Consider the following 17,575-nt stretch of genomic DNA (forward strand, 5'->3'; position numbering starts at 1 on the left):
AGGTAGTTTTGATGATGGCCATCTGACCTCACTCTGGTCAGAATGGCCATCATCAAAAAGTCTACAAGTAATAAATCCAGAGAGGGTATAGAGAAAAAGGAACCCTCCTGCACTGTCAGTGGGAATGTAAATTGGTACACCCACTGTGCTGAACAGTAAGGAGGTTACTTAAAAAACTAAAAATAGAGTAACCATATAAACCAGCAGCCCTGCTTCTGAGTATATACCCAGAAAAGACAAAAACTATAATTTGAAAATATAACATGTACCCCACTGTTCAATAGCACTATTTATAATAGCCCACATCTTTATCTATTCATATATATATATATATATATATATATATATATATATGTATGTATATAGCTTCCTCGGTACTTTAATTGGTAAAGAATCCAACTGCAATGCAGGAAACACAGATAATTCGGGTTCCATCCCTGGGTCAGGAAGATCCCTTGAAGGAGGGAATGACAAGCCACTCCAGTACTCTTGCCTGGAGAATCCCATGGATAGAGGAGCCTGGTGGGCTACAGTCCATAGGGTCACAAAAAGTCGTACAAGTCTGAGCAACTGAGCAACAACAACAAAACCCGAATGGTCTCCTCAGCTGGTCTGAGAGCTCCTGGGGGTATGTTTGTGATGTACCCCAGGGTCTTGGAGTGACAAGCAGTACAATAATTATTTCATGACCATATGTGTGAGAGCTGCTAAGTTGTCTTGTTCACCACTAAACCCCTAGCATCTAGAACCACATGACATACAACCTGTTTATTGATTGAACTTAAGAGTCAGATGAGCGTGCCCCTCTTCTGAAACCCAACAAAGGAAAAGAAGCTGAAGCAAAAGTCTTGCATGATATTTTATTCTGAGAGGGAAAGGCAGTGGAGGGAGTTTGGTGAGAGAAACTGGAGAGAAGACTCCTGGATTCAGGAAGGAAGGAGCCGGCCGAGGATGCTGGAGTTTCTGTGCTTTTTCCCCAGGATGGGGTAAGAGGACCCAGGGAATCAAATGAAACCTACTGTGGAGAGAAGAGACAGATTGATCCGGGCTCTGATTTCTCAGTCTCGGGCCATTTCCTTGGTGTCAACCTCATCTTACGTGATGGTCTCATTCAATCCTCATTTCAGCCTCAGAAATAGAAATAATTATTGCCCTTTCACAGGTAAGGAAACGGAAGCTCAAAGAGGTTAGGTTACTTGCCCAAGGTCACACCTCTGAGGAGAAATGGAGACCTGATTTTACCCCAGGATTGTTTGCAGGAGTGTGGGGAGGGGCAGGGGGAGGCTGCCTCAGGCTGTTAGGAGTTTGCCTTTCACCGGGAGGCTGTCAGGGAGTGAGTCCCTGCTGTTGCCTATGCACATACCTGGCTTGCTTTTGCACATCTTGATGTCCTCACAGATAACCCGAGAGGTTTTTCCAGCTGTGATGTCCGCAGCGATGCGACGGAGAAATCTCTTCATGATTGACTTGCACAGACCTTTCAGCGGCCCCATCTTGCCGCACACCTTGGAGGCCGCCTCGATGACGGTATTCTGCAGCGGCAGCGCCGTGATGGGAAATGGGCATCAGGTGAGCCTTGCCGGGCACTGTCTCTCTGCAGGCCCCGGCAGCCTTGGGCTCTCAGCGGGTCTGGCAGTGGGAGTGCTGGGTCCCGGGAGTTGGTGCCAGGTGGTAGTGGGAACAGGGACTGGAGAGACAGGGCTCAGCCCCCCTCCCCATCTCAAGCCTGGCCAGCAGGGGCTCTGGAAAGGAAATTGACCCTGCCGAGTCTTAGCCTCTGTATACCCAGGCCCTGTCTTCTGGGTGGAGAGTGGTGCCCAGACTCACTTTAAAGGCTCTATCTATATAGCTTCTGGGTCCAGGGCCAGACTCGGGGCTCCATCTGCTGGGGAGGTGTGGCGGGTTAAAAGGGGGATCCAAGCTTGGAGCTTTGGTCCATTGCTTTTGAAATATCTTCTTCTGACATCTCCCATGGAAGGGGATAAATCTGAGTACCCCAGGGTGAAGGTAGTGATGCTGAGCAGCTTGGGGGAGCCACGGAGAGGGAGGGAGGGAAAGTGAAACTATGGTTCTGGTGATGATGCCTCCACTTGTTAAGTATTCACTCAGAGCTAAGTACATCCCACTTTCCAGCTCATTTAAAAAGCCTAGGTAAGGATTCCCAACCCTCCCCACTCCACTTGGGGGCACCTCTCCACCCGCCAAGTCCCACAAGCCTCCTGTCTCACCTCATCGGGCTGATCTCCCAACTTGTCCATCAGATGTTGCATTATCCTCTGACAAGAACCACAGAGTAGGCCCAGCTCTTCTCCTTGGAGCAGCAGGTCACCCTATCAGGAAAGGAAGCCCATTAGGATGGTCTCTCAGACACCCCAACTTCATAAGGGCTCCAGGAAGGGTCCCCTGGGGGCTTTCAAGCCAGTAGGACGATCCATTATCTGTCTGTCCATATGAGGACCTGAGCCAGACTGGCTGGCCCTTACCCATCTCTCTGCCTGTTTTAGAGGGGCTGAGAGACCCCACGACCTGCCCCCACACCCACAGCACCGGCCCCAGCCCAGCATCTGCCCCTCTGCTGTTCTACCATCAGACAAGGAGGAGGCTCTTGGGGAGGGCCCAGCCACCACTGTAGCCCCCACCCCACAGTCAGGTACTAGTGTGAACAAAACCAGCATCTTCAGCTCCCAGCCCTGCCTCCCCACCCCCTGACTAGTTCAGTCTCCAGACCCTTGCCCCTGGCACTGCCCAGGGAGGAGAGGAAGGAGAAGGATGGTGGGGGGGCGGGTAGCAGGTGCGGGGGTATCCAGTGTACCTGGGGATCCTCTGGGTCCAGGCCCTGGCACAACTCATCTCCATCACACTGACGGGTCGTCGCCTGGTCGTGGCTCTCAGGAGTCAGACCAGAAAAGGCCAGCCCTGTGGAAGAAACAGCATGAACAGCTCTCCACAGACAAAGGGAGAGGAGAAGTCAGTGCTTCTGGTTGGGGAGAGCCCAGGAGGCAGCTGGCACTCAGGACGGGGAGGCGGCCTTGTGAGGCGTCCCGGGTGCCTCCTGCCCTGCTCTGCCCTGGGGCTGCTCTGACCCATGCCAGGTGCCCTTGGAGCTCATGCTCAGGTCCATCAAACTGAGAAAGCAGGGCTGGGAGGAGGAGCCATCAGGATCTACCCCAAGGGGAATGTCCTCACCTGGGGCAACCAGGAGCACCGAGGCGATGAGCAGGACAGCCCAGGAGGTCATGTTGAGGCAGCTGCCCAGGCTCCCTCCACAGCGTGTTTTATAGAGGCTTCGAACCTGGCAGGGTCCTCTTCCTCTTTTTGGCCACCTCCCATGTCTCTGAGATTACCACAAACACCGGTACTGGTCTGTGGAGAAGTGGGAGGAGGAGTGTACGTGAGAGCTTCCACACACCCCTCTCCACCCCCCCTGCCCAGCACTAGAACTTTCTGAGCTGAGCCAGGTGTTGACAGAGAGCATTGGCCGCCATGATGCCCATCCTGCCCTGATGTGGTAATGGGAAGAGAAGTCCCCACTACCGAGGGGTCAGGTAGGGCCCTTGGCCAGGTGAGCATCTATGCCCCCTGCCTCATCTCTTCCTCCCACCCCAGAGGTCTGGGCTGGTGTCACTAAGTCATCCTTCTCCTCATCTCTTGGGTCTCCTTCCAGCCATTTAAGCCAGTGTAGCACTACCTGATTCAGATGTAGAAAAAGGTGCCCTCAGGGTAGATCCTGAAGCTCCTCCTCCCAGCCCTGGATTCTCCAGCTTCATGGACCCTGATCATGAGCTCTATGGGCACCCTGGGTCCCCTAGACCCACACCAGCCTTCTCACCATCATCAAGGAGGCTAGGCCTTTCCCTCAGAGCTGGGTTCAGCCCAGCCTGGCAGTGACCTGGCCGATGGGCAGAGAGAGCCGGTGGGAAGGACAGGAGCCCCAGCCAGGGTCTGGTCCCAACTTCTGGGTGTCTGAATAGTCATCTGTGTCATAAAGGTCATTGGCCTTCATCTGTCAGAAAAATTGAATAGTAGATACAAATAATTTCTTAGTATCCATATGTCCCAAATATTGCGTGGGATATACTTACACTGGAAAGTATTTGTTGTTTACCTGAAATTCAAATTAAACTGAGCATTCCATAGTTTGTCTGGCCCCTTGAATCCTTTCTGGTTTATTACCCAAATCCCAGGGTAGCAGACACACTCACACTAACTCACATCACACACTTACACACGGTTACATGAACTCAGGGACATACACTCTCCAAAGCACTGACAAATTCACACACACTCATAGCCACTCACACTCCCAGATACCCACACACACATACTCACACATTAATTCACAACCACATACTTTCATATACTCATAAATTCACACATAAACACACCACCTTTATTCTTGCCCATTGTGGAAGTCAGTGAATGCCACACTAAGGAGCAAGGAATTGAAGCATTTTTAAGCACTTTGGCTCTCTTATTTTTATTGAAATAAATTTTCATTAGATAAGTTAGAAACAATAAATGAAACCACGTATAAGTTCACCAAACAGATTTACAGAAATATTAACGGAAGACAACTAGACTCATAGTGGTCATCATTTTTAAATTTATAGAAATATTGATTCTCTATGGTGTGTACCAGGAAATTACATAGTGTTGTCGGTCAATTATACTTTAAAAACAAACTCTTGGAAAAAAGAGATTGGATTAATGGTTACCAGAGGCTGGGGTGGAAGGGTAAGGGGTAGGATTGGATGAAGGTGGTGGTCAGAAGGTATAAACTTCCAGTTATAAGATAAGTAACTACTAGGGATGTAATGTATAATATGATAAAGATAATGAACACTGCTGTAGATTATAAATGAAAATTGTAAAGAAAGTAAATCCTAAGAGCTCTCATTACAAGGAAAACTTTTTGTCTATTTAATGTTGATCTCTATGAGATGATGGATATTCACTAAATCCACTGTAATCATCATTTCATGATGAATGTAAGTCAAATCATTAAGTTGTACACCTTAAAATTATATAATGCTGCATGTCTGATATCTCAATACTTTGGAAATTAATTAATTATAAAAAAAATTTACATAAATATCCATTTATGCCTTTCAATGAATATATTTATAAACAAGTATATGTTTATATAAAGTTATATATCATAAAAAATGTTTTGGAACAGCTTTTTAAATTTAACAAAATGTCATGAACATCATCCCAGTCAATAAATTTAGATTTCCTTCATCATTTCCATTGGTTTCCTCATATTCTATTTGAGGGGTGAACTCTAACTGGAGTCCTCAATTCTGGGACTCATGAGGCTTCTACTTGCAGGGCAGAGGTCGGGAGAGCCCAGCAACAGCTTGTGCAGTAGTCTGGGTGAGTGACGCGAATGCCTTCTTGAGACTGGTTGCCTCATAATCCCAAGATGACTACTGAGGCCCTCCAGGCCCTAGGGCCCCGCCCCAGGTGGAAAACTGAGAAGAGTGAAGCAGGAAAGGGAGGTACTTATATATATTTTTAAAAAGCAAATATTTCCCAGAGACCTTCAGCTTGTCTCATCAGTACGCCCAGGGGGTACTCGCAACTGTGAAGGGCTATACAGAAGGAAGCCTTTGGCTGGACTTTGAACCAAACTGAGATTCTGCCGGGAAGGACAGAGGAGAAGTCAGGGGATCAGGTAGGCAACAGCCGTATCAGCTACAGAAGAACTTCTTGCTAAACAGTGTTTTGAAGGAAAAATTGATGGCATTTTGTAACTAATCAGATACAAGAGACAGAGGAGACAGGAGGCAAAAGTTTTATAGTATTTGAAGGCTGAGGGGCCAGTGGTGAAGCAGGAAAATTAGGAAGTGGAGCTTGTGTGTGAAAGCTGAGTTTGAGGTGTTGCATTTGTGTGGTCTGCTTGAGGGCAGGGCTGCCTCTGCTGTCACATCCACCCTTGATTACTAGAACTATCCTGAGACCAGATAGTCAGCTAAGGGTTCGCCTCCTGTAAGGAAACCAGGACTCAGAGAGGTCCAGTGAATGCTCCAAGGACACACAGCTCAAACCACATATGTCTGGGGATTTGAACTCAGACTCCAAAATCCAAGTTCGTCCCCACTCCACATTGGCCCTATCTCTAGGTCTCTAGGCCAAAGTTGCTTGCCATCTGGCCGCCAGGTCAGGCGCTGTCCCCGCTCCCCTCCACAAGCCTCCTCTTTCCTAACCACGTGAAGATACCATGGTCTACATGTGGAGACCACATTAGTGAAGGGGGAAAGCCCAAGAAGGTGACTCATGTCCTTCTTTACCATATTCAGTAAATACACATATCAGTAAATACACACATATACAAATATCTTTGCAGAATTCAGTAAGATCAGATATTCCAGCAAGCCCTTTTCTGGGGTGCTAAGGGGTATGGACAAGGGGCCCTGGGGTCCCACGTGACAAGAACCTAGCACAAGTCCACAAGTCCTATCCGTTTGCGGTCGTGGGGTCCCATGGACCAGCCCATTGCAAGTCAGTCTTCAAAAAATCTTTGCTTTCCCCAGTGTCATGAAGATATCCTCTTGTTTCTTCTAGCAGTTTTGTAGTTTTTACATGTAGGTCTGCGATTCACCTCAAATACGCTGGGTTGAAATTCTGTTGCTTCAGATCAATTTGTTGAAAAGATTTTCATTTTCCCATTGAATTGCTTTGACATCTGGGTCAGAAATCAAATGACTGTATAAAGGTGGGTCTGTCGTAGGTTCTTTATCACAGCAAGTACTGCATTAATAATAATAGCAAAACACTCTGATTCTTTTAAACGGGCACAATATTTGAACAGTCACTTCATAAAGGAAGAATAGCGAATAAATATTTGAAAAAGTGTTAAATACCATAACTCATGAGGGAATTCTATATTAAAACTACCATGAAATGATGGCACCAAAATGACTACAATTAAAACAAGATCTCGCTTACGTGTGGAATCTGAAAATGAAACAAACAAAAGAAAACAAAAAAACAGAACTCGTAGAAACAGAGCCCTTTTCTGGGCGTGGGGCCCGATGTGGGCAGAGGGCAAAATAGGTGAAGGTGGTAAAAAAAGCACAGGCTTCCAGGTGTAGAGCAAGTCCTGGCTGTGTAACCTAGAGCACAGTGACTATAGTTAGTAATACTTTATGTATATTTGAAAGCTGCTGAGAGAAATCTTAAAAATTCCCATCACAAGAAAAAAATCGTAACGTGGTGATGAATGACAACTAGACATCTGGTCATAGTCTTTTTGCAATCTATATTATATCAAAGCATTATGTTGTAAACCTGAAACATATCATATGTCATATGTCAATTACATCTCAAATTTTTTAAATGAATAATAATATCTATTGTGCAAAGATTACTGAGATATTAAAAATCATATTAAATATTTGTCATATGTAGGGAAGAAAAGACAATACTAAGTGTTAAGAAGGATGTGGAGCAATGGGTACTTCAAAAGTTGTTGGTGAGAATATAAAATGAACTTTTTAAACGTAGATTGACATTGTTTCACAGAGTTAAGTATACACATGCCATATAATCTCTACATGTTTACCCACACTAATGAAAACATATGCACATATAAAGACTATTACAAAAATGTTCACAGAAACATGACCCAGCACCTACACTCCTAGATATATACTCCAAAAAACTGAAAACAGAGATTCAAAGGGACACTTGTTCATCAATGTTCATAACATTTTTCAAAATAACCAAAAGTGGGAATGACCCAAGTGTCCATTGATAGATGAATGGATCAACAACATATGGTATATACATACAATGGAATATTATTCAACCATGAGAAGGAATAAAGTTCTGATACAGGTAACAACATGGATGAACCTTGAAAGAATTAAGCTAAGTGAAGTAAGCCAGATACAAAATAATACATATGATACCACTTACATGAAATATCTATAAAAGGCAAATTCATAGGGATAGAAAATAGATCAAGGATTACCAGAGACTGAGGGGAGGGGAAAAGAAGGAATTATTGCTATTGGTTACTGAGTTTCTATTTAAGGTCATAAAAATAAATTTTGGAAATAGTGCAGAATATTTAATTAGTGCCACTGAATTGTACATTTTGAAATGGCTACAATGGCAAGTTTGTGTTATATGTATTTTACCACAACAATAACAAAAAAAGAGAGAGAGAGAGAGATAATGCTCTTAGAAACTTTCCCACAAAAGCCAAACATCAGAAATAACCCAAATGCCCACCAACAGGTAAATGGATAAATAAAGTTTAGCCATACAATGCAATACTACTTGGTGATAAAAAAGAAATAAAATGCTAATACATGCAACAAAATAGATGAATGCCAAACACGGAGCAAAAAGATACGAAACACAAAAAAACTACACTCTGCATGATCCCATTGATATGAAATTCTAGAACAGGCAAAATTCACATCTGGTGAAAAAGAGCAGAAAAATGATAGGAGGGGAGAAGAGGATGTGTGAGTTTTGGGGAAAGTACACAAAGGGGCTCTCTCAGGTGATGAAAATGTTCTCCATCCTGACTGGGGTGTGAATCTCATGGGTACATGCATCTATCAAATCTCATCAGTCTCTACACTTAAGATTTATGCATTTCACTATATGTAATCATGTCCCAACAAAACGAGTATCCAAAAATGCTTAAGTTACAATCTCAGGGTTCCTAATGAACATTAGGGATTCCCTGGTGACTCAGTGGTAAAGAATTGGCCTGCCAGTGCAGGAGATACAGGTTCAACTCCTGGTTCGGGAAGATCCCCTGGAGAGGAAAATGGCAACCCACTCCTATATTCTTGCCTGGGAAATCCCACGGACAGAGGAAACTGGTGGGCTACAGTCCATGGGGTCTCGAAAGTTTGGACACAACTTAGCAACTAAACAACAGCAACAATGAACATTATCAAATACTTTCCAAAAGTATTATATCAGTTTACACTGCCATTACCTACAAGTTTGCTGTACTTTCACCAGCGTTAGATATTATCATAGTCTTTCATCTGCAAATGTAATGAGTAGAAATAGTAAGTACTTTTAATCTCCACTTATGACCACAAATTGTTTAATATTTTCCCAAATATTTATTTACTGTCAAATGCACTTGGGGAGGAGGACTTTCCTAGTGGTCCGGTGGTTAAGAATCTACCTCACAATGCAAGGAATCTGTGTTCGATCCCTGGTCAGGGAACTGGGATTGCACAAGCCACTGAGCAGCTAAGCCCTCCCAAACACAACTAGAGAGTCCCTGCATAACAACAAAAGATCTCACATGATGCAATGCAGTTCCTGCAACTGAGACCAGAGGCAGCCAAATAAATACATATCTACATATATTTTTTAAACTTTTTATTTGGGGGAATTATCTTTCTTATTTTGATTTTGGCCCTTGCCCATTATCTATTAGACTCTACTATTTTTTTTTAAATTTCTAAGGATTCTTTATGTCATAAGTATATTAATGGTGATTAAACTACTCCACTTGGGGGAGGAGAGGGGATTAAAAAAAAGCAATAGTAAACATTAAAAAAATAAACAAATAAAACAAAATACTCCGAATGCTTTGTCACTTCATAGCTTACCTTTAACTGCTGGTGATGTTTTTCTTTTGCTTAGAAAGGTTTCATTTTCTATAGTCAAACACATCTTTTCTTTATGACATGTTTTTTCAGTTTAGAAAGTTGTCATGTCATTATTGCCTTTATCTAAAAAAATTTTTTTTCAAATTTTTGCTGTTACCTAGTTTTTTTTTTGTTATCTAGTTTTTTAATGTGGTATTATTTTAATTCTCTGGAACTTTATTTTAGTAAGATATGCAGGAATCAAATTTTATTCTTTACAAAATGATATGTTCAGTTAATTTAAATTGTTGATGGTATATTTTCCCTGGTTTCCCTGATTTTCTGCCGATTTGAATTTATTCTTTTATCATATATCAAGTTACCTTTAATAAAATCAAATTCTGAGCTATCTCTTCTGTCCCACTGGTCTGAATATCTAGTGTTCTATTTAACACCACATGGTTTAACTACGGCAACTTTCTTTTCAGATTTTTCTCTGATAGTACTTTACTTTAAAAGTATACTTCAAAAAACAAGAAAAAGTATCTTTAAAATATTTTATATGCTTTAATACTTTATTTTCCAAAAGCATGTATAAAGTATATTGTGCGTGTGTGTGTGTGTGTGTGTGTGTGTGTGTGTGTGCATAGTTGCGCTCAACTCTTAGCGACCCCATGGCCTGTAGCCCGCCAGGCTCCTCTCTCCATGGAATTTCCCAGCCAAGAATACTGGAGTGGGTTGCCATTTCCTACCCCAAGGGATCTTCCTGACCCAGGGGTCAAACCCGAGTCTCTTGCATCTCCTGCACCGGCAGGCGGATTCTTTGCCACTGTGTTAATACTAAATACTGCTGCTGCTGCTAAGTCGCTTCAGTCGTGTTCGACTCTGTGCGACCCCATAGTCGGCAGCCCACCAGGCTCCCCTGTGCCTGGGATTCTCCAGGCAAGAACACTGGAGTGGGTTGCCATTTCCTTCTCCAATGCATGAAAGTGAAAGGTGAAAATGAAGTTGCTCACTTGTGTCCGACTCCTAGCGACCCCATGGACTGAAGCCCACCAGGCCCCTCCATCCATGGGATTTTCCAGGCAAGAGTACGGGAGTGGGGTGCCATTGGCTTCTCTGACTAAATACTGAAGGTAACAATGTAGAAATTTTTTTTACTAATAAACTATCACAATGAAATTCTCATACCAAATTTTGTGAAAACTAAAAATTAATATGGAAAAAATTCATCTCTTTACAGTCACTTTTCCAGCCATGAGCATACTATGACTTTCAGTTTTTCTGTCTTCCTTTACACCTCTCAAAAAAGTTTTAGGAATAACTCAGACTCAGGGACACTGAGCTCCATCGAGTGGCCGGAAATGGTGACTGAAAAGCACGACTCCCACCCTCACATCCCCGAGGCCACAGGAGGGACCCACCGCCCTCCGAGGAAGGTGCAGCTTAGAGGCACTGCACTCACACAGTCCCATACTTGGCACATGACTCTGAGCTTACTCATGGGGCATTTTCGTATAACGAAATGAAATGGTAGAAAAAGAAAGAGATCATTAGAGGCAGTAAAGCTAAAATAAATGGAAAGATCATCAGCCCACTGGAGAAAGTAGGTGGTGAAAAACAGAGTGAAGCAAGGTTTTATATTTTACCAGGCCACCTGAAATTTAACTAACAAGTGACTGCTCTTCAAAACAAAAACAAAGAAACAAAAAACCTGCTCTTTCTTTAGAGAGCTGCTCTATTCAGTTCCAATTACATGAAATAAATCAGCCCCTTGAGGTTAACTGTCTGCTTTTCTTGATTATACTTGGAAAAATATTAAATAGCCTCACACTTGGAATAAGAAGGGAAAAAATACCCACCAAAACTGTATGGAGTATTTTGCTTTTCACTGGTCTTCATGGATCTTTTTCTTCTGTAAACATTTCTGTTGTATCATATTTCAGAAGTTTAGTACTTTAAGGCATTAGATTTACTGAGTACTATGTCTGCCTATTTATCCAAATTATTTCCTTGACTTACAGCTTTTTGCAGCCACGAGTTCTCCAGTTTTCTTTTTTATTTATTTATTTACTCATGAATTTATTTCCTTGGCTGTGGCAGATCTTAGCGGCAGCATGTGAACTCTGAGTTGTGGCATGCAGAATCTTCAGCTGCAACAAGTGGGATCTAGTTCCCTGACTAGGGATTGAACCCCAGCCCCCAGCATTGGGAGAATGGAGTCTTAGCCACTGGATCATCATGGAATCTCTCCAATTTTCCTGATAGCATGTATAGATTATTACCCGAATTTCTCTAAAGTCATCAAGTTTCTGTTTATGTCAACACTTCGTTTTATTTTTATCTACAGCATTTAATTTGAATTTCAGTCCTTGCTTATGTTTTGAGAGCTCCAACTATCTACTAAAACCTGAAGACACAGTGTGTTTAGTCTTATCAATGTTCTTTTGATTTCAGCATTTAGGTCTACCACCTGTCATTTTCCATAGTGACGATTTTATTTATGACATAACCTCGGGTCAGAAGTCATGATCCTTTTATAGGCTATTTAGGGTAACTTCCTGTATGCATGAGACGATCTTCTCTTCCCTTTTTATCCCATTCCAATTATAATGAGAGCTCTAAAAAATACTCTTGTCCAAGCTCATTATCTGTTTTCTTGGTACCTGGTAACCATCAGTGCTACTTCAAGTAGTCACCCTTTTACTGAAAGTACAGTCCCTAGCATATTTGAAGAGGAACATTCTTTGGTTCTACTTTGTCAATAGTTTTCTTAGAGCTACAGTGGATTGGTTTAATTGTCACAAGCTTAACTTAAGGGACATCATTTTGGGCTTCCCTGGTGGTCTAGTGGTTAAAAATTGGCCTCCCAATGCAGGGGGTGTGGGTTCAATCCCTGGTGACAGAACTGAGATCCCACATGAGGGTCAGCTAAGCCCTGAGCCGCAGCTACTGAGCCTGAACACTCTAGAACCTGTGCTCCGCAGTAAGAGAAGCCTGAGCAACATAGTTAGACAAAAAAAAAAAGAATGCACACCACAACAAAGACCCTGCACAGCCGAAAAACCCAGCACAGCCAAAAAAAAGAAACATCATATGTCTTGTGGTTCCATTTGTCAACTAGAAATGCAGCTTTGTCCGCTTATAATTCATAATCTTGAGCAAATTGAAAATAATCATAATATATCAGAGAAATGCAAATCAAAACTACAATGAGGTACCAACTCACGCCGGTCAGAATGGGTGCTATCAAAAAGTCTACAAACAGTAAATGCTGGAGAGGGTGCAGAGAAAAGGGAACTCTTTTACACTGTTGGTGGGAATGCAAACTAGTACAGCCACTGTGGAGAACAGTATGTAGATTCCTTAAAAAACTGGAAATAGAACTGCCATACAACCCAGCAATCCCACTACTGGGCATACACAACGAAGAAACCAGAATTGAAAGAGACACGTGTACCCCAATGTTCATCGCAGCACTGTTTACAATAGCCAGGACATGGAAGAAACCTAGATGTCCATCGGCAGATGAATGGATAAGAAAGCTGTGGTACATATACACAATGGAGTATTACTCAGCCATTAAAAAGAATGCATTTGAATCAGTTCTAATGAGGTGGATGAAACTGGAGCCTATTATACAGAGTGAAGTAAGTCAGAAAGAAAAACACCAATACAGTATATTAACACACATATATGGAATTTAGAAAGATGGTAACGATGACTCTACTTGCAAGACAGCAAAAGAGACACAGATGTAAAGAACAGACTTTTGGACTCTGTGGGAGAAGGCGAGGGTGGGATGATTTGAGAGAATAGCATTGAAACATGTATATTACCATATGTGAAAGAGATCGCCAGTCCAGATTCAGTGCATGAGACAGGGTGCTCAGGGCCAGTGCACTGGGACGACCCTGAGGGATGGGATGGGGAGGGAGGTGGGAGGGGGGTTCAGGATGGGGGACACATGTACACCCATGGCTGATTCATGTCAATGTATGGCAAAAACCACTACAATATTGTAAAGTAACTAGCCTCCAATTAAAATAAATTAATTAATTAAAAAATAATAATTTTTTATATTTTAACAACCTAATTTTAACATTAAAACTAATCAAAACTTATAACAACAGCAATAAGAATCATAATTATTAAATAAGTTAGAATGATGACTCAGCACATACAAAAATGAACTGAACTGTAGTTTTTCCCCCATCAACTTTCATACCTTGTCATAATGCATCTTTTGGGGCCATGATACTATTTATTAAATAATGCTTTCCTTTAAAAACAAAATAATTCCAAGAAAGTGTTTATATCTGTTCAGGAATATTGTACATTACAAATGCCAATTTGTTGTTAACACAAAAGCAAAATGAGTTAACTTCTGTTAACTTTTAACTTTGCTGAAGCTAAATGAGTTGATTTCTGGCTATACTGATGTTCGTACTACCCAAAAAACTTGGATGCAAACTGTTCTGTAAATATGAAATTTGTGCAAACTTTGGAAATGAGCCTTTAAAATATTTTAATCTAAATTTTTATTATGGATCTACTGTATAGCACAAGGAACTGTATTCAATATCTTATAATAACCTATTATAGAAAAGAATCTGAAAAAGAATAGGTTGTATGTATATTTATAACTGAATCACTTTGCTGTATATATGCAACATTGTATATCAACTATATGTCAATTTAAAAAATCTTTGTTAAACCTCTCAGCAGCAGCTTACCACTCAAAATATAAATGTGAGAGAGGAAAACAAGACAAAGCCGCCTTGGGTGGCTATTATGCCTAGACTCTCTCACCTTCTTTTTTCCCCCTCCTTCTATATGGAGAGGTTGGAAAGTTACAGCAGCACTTCCCAGAATTCATTGCAGCTTGCGTCTGGATGTGAAACCGTGTCTACAGTTCGATGTACTGATATGGGATTCTGGAGGCTGACCCCAATACCATCTTTCTATTCTCTTTTGACTATTTTGGCTACTGGCGAGCCAGGTCATGGAAGTGTGACATTTGGGGGCAGGAGCATCTCCAGTATCAAAAGTCTTCTTGAATTTGGCTTTCTAATCTAATTCCTGGATGTGTGTTCTTGAATTCTGAGCTTCAGAACCAGCTTCAAGTTGCCTGTAGCATCTACTATTGAGAATCACTTCTGAATTTTTCAAGGCCCAATTCAGAACCTACTTCTTTAGTCCTACATACGATTTTTAAGGACCTAATTCCCTGTGTAAAATCCTCCCGGAAAAGAAAGTAGGAGAGGGTGGGATCTAATTTATTCTGCCAAAGAGGGGCTTCTCTGTACCTGTACCTGCACTGTGTCCTCTATATCTTCAGGGAACCCTGAGAGTGTGGTACACACCCACACCCACACACACACACACACACACACACACACACAGTAGTTTTGTCCTCTTAACCCCATGATTTAAACTGCCAGGTCAGTGGTTAACAAGGATGTGGCTGAAGCTTTGAAGAGTAGATCAGTCTTAGAGGTGACACACTATCTTAGAGGCACGAATGCTCGTCCTTCCCACCACCTCCCCTATCTATTAATAGATGCAACCTCTCCATGTCCTTTATTAATGTGTCTCCATTTTGCTCCCAGAAGCCCCTGACCCATGGAGCATTGTCTTCAAGGACACCCTATACAACAGGCTACAGAATCACTTCTATTTTCCAAGTCAACCCGTGGCTATATTAGTTTTCTCTTGTTGCTGTGACAGTTACCACAGACATAGTGCCTTAAGACCACACCCATACAGACCCTCCAGGGAGCTCAGGGCTCTAGGCTATGAGCCACCATCTCCTTGCATGGCCCTTTAATAAACCTCTCTCTGCTCCAAACTCACAAACAAGCAAGCAAGCAAAAGACACCCATTTAATGATCCGACAACTGTGTAGGTCAGAAGTCTGAGTCGGTTCAGTTGGTTCCTCTGCTGTGGGTCTTGGAGAAGGCGATGGTACCCCACTCCAGTACTCTTGCTGGGAAACTCCCATGGACGGAGGAGCCTGGTAGGCTGCAGTCCATGGGGTCGCTAGGAGTTGAACACCAGTGAGCGACTTCACTTTCACTTTTCACTTTCATACATTGGAGAAGGAAATGGCAACCCACTCCAGTGTTCTGGCCTGGAGAATCCCAGGGACGGGGGAGCCTGGTGGGCTGCGGTCTCTGGGGTCACACAGAGTCGGACATGACTGAAGCGACTTAGCAGCAGCAGCAGCAGCAGCTGTGGGTCTCATGAGGCCAAAATCAAGGTGTTGGCTGGGTGGACTCTTTTCTGGGAAGAATCCACTTCCAAAGTCATTCAGGTTGTTGGCAGAATTCAGTTCCCTGTGGTTGTAGAACTGAAGTTTCCTTTTCCTTGCTGGCTGTCATCTGAAGTTCATTCTCAGCTTCTAGAGGCCACTGGCATTTCCTGACTCATGGCCCTCTCTGTCCAGATCAAGCCTTTCTCATGCTTTGAATCCCTCTGAGGCTCTCTCTGCCTCGTCTTCCTGTCTTTCACTTGACATACACTTACTGACATAGATACACAGGCCATCCTGCCTGTTCTTTCTTTTTCTCTCCTTGGGTCCCCATTTCAGCACCTACAGTCGGGCAGTCCCTCCTTTGCTTTATTATCCATGAGTTTATGATTATGCTTTTTAATTTTATTTATGAACTGCATGAGGGAATTTACATTTTTTAAAATGAAATGTATAAGGAAAGCACATAAAAGCTTCCACTGTCCCACCTTCACATAGACTCTCTCCTCAGAGTAAACTACTGCTAAAACTCTTTTTTCTCTTTCCTACAAGCAGAGCACATACACATTGCTCCATTCTCAGTTATGAAATGTAAAGTATATTCAGAAATGTGCACAAAACAAAATGGACTATTGTTTATTAGGAAGCAAATAGGGGCATAATCACAAAATGATGCCTGAGCACAGAAGCATCTTAACTTCCAGACCCTCCTCCCCTAAGCTAATACTGCTGCTGCTGCTGCTGCTAAGTTGCTTCAGTCGTGTCCGACTCTGTGCAACCCCAGAGACAGCAGCCCACCAGGCTCCCCGTCCCTGGGATTCTCCAGGCAAGAACACTGGAATGGGTTGCCATTTCCTTCTCCAATGCATGAAAGTGAAAAGTGAAAGTGAAGTCGCTCAGTAGTGTCCGACTCTTCGAGACCCCATGGACTGCAGCCTAGCAGGCTCTTCTGTCCATGGGATTTTCCAGGAAGAGTACTGGAGTGGGGTGCCATTGCCTTCTCCGAAGCTAATACTACCATAACCTTAATGATAATCCTATCCTTGCTTCTCTATAGTTTTACCATCTGAGCACATACTCTTAAACATGATAGTTCTCTCTTCTCTGGTTTTGAAACGTGTATAAATAAATCACAAACAATGGATCCTCTGGTGTGACTGTTTGGGGGAGCACACTACATGGCATCCTAGTTCCCCAACCAGGGATCAACATGCATTGGAAGCATGGGGACAATAGGAACACCAGGGAAGGCCCATGTCTGACTCATTTTAATTAGCATTAAGGTATGTGAGATTTACCCACGTTGTGTGTATGAAGAGTTTGTTCCTTTCCATTGCTGAGTACCATTCCCTTGCATGAATATGCCATACTTCATCCATTCTCCATTGATGGTTGTGTGAGTTGTTACCAGTTCTGACCTACAGATATACACTGAGTTCCTTCCTTTTTCCCAACTTTACTGAGATTTAAGTAAAGTATACTCACCAGCATACATCTGAAGTGCACACCTTCTACCACTTTTGACACGTGTATATATGTGTGAAAATATCATGGCAGTTGAGAAAGTGAATGTGTTCATCACCACCTTGTGTCCTTTTGGGTAGATGAATGGATGGATGGAGGGGAGGGATGGGGGAGAGAGGGATGAATGGATAGATGGACGAATGGCAGACAGACTGGAAGGAGCCTCACGTGGCATAGTTTCTTTTTACTATTTTGAATGTTGGCTTCCCTCGTGGCTCAGACA

At 42.8% G+C, this 17,575-nt stretch overlaps 1 protein-coding gene across 1 annotated transcript in view; it reads right to left on the reverse strand.

Moving 5' to 3' along the window:
• Positions 1-846: 846 nt before the first annotated feature.
• The window catches only part of LOC133256589 (uncharacterized), a 35,266-nt gene continuing 18,537 nt past the window's right edge, over positions 847-17,575 (reverse strand). The window contains exons 6-10 of the mRNA XM_061431378.1: positions 3,187-3,334; positions 2,813-2,916; positions 2,229-2,330; positions 1,364-1,532; positions 847-1,018 (exon numbers count right to left, since the gene is read on the reverse strand). Of these exons, the coding sequence (XP_061287362.1) occupies positions 1,005-1,018; positions 1,364-1,532; positions 2,229-2,330; positions 2,813-2,916; positions 3,187-3,334 (537 nt within the window). The 3' untranslated portion in view covers positions 847-1,004. The remainder of the gene's footprint in view (positions 1,019-1,363; positions 1,533-2,228; positions 2,331-2,812; positions 2,917-3,186; positions 3,335-17,575) is intronic.

The sequence above is a fragment of the Bos javanicus genome, chromosome 11 (genome assembly GCF_032452875.1).
Source record: "Bos javanicus breed banteng chromosome 11, ARS-OSU_banteng_1.0, whole genome shotgun sequence".
Taxonomy (NCBI): domain Eukaryota; kingdom Metazoa; phylum Chordata; class Mammalia; order Artiodactyla; family Bovidae; genus Bos; species Bos javanicus.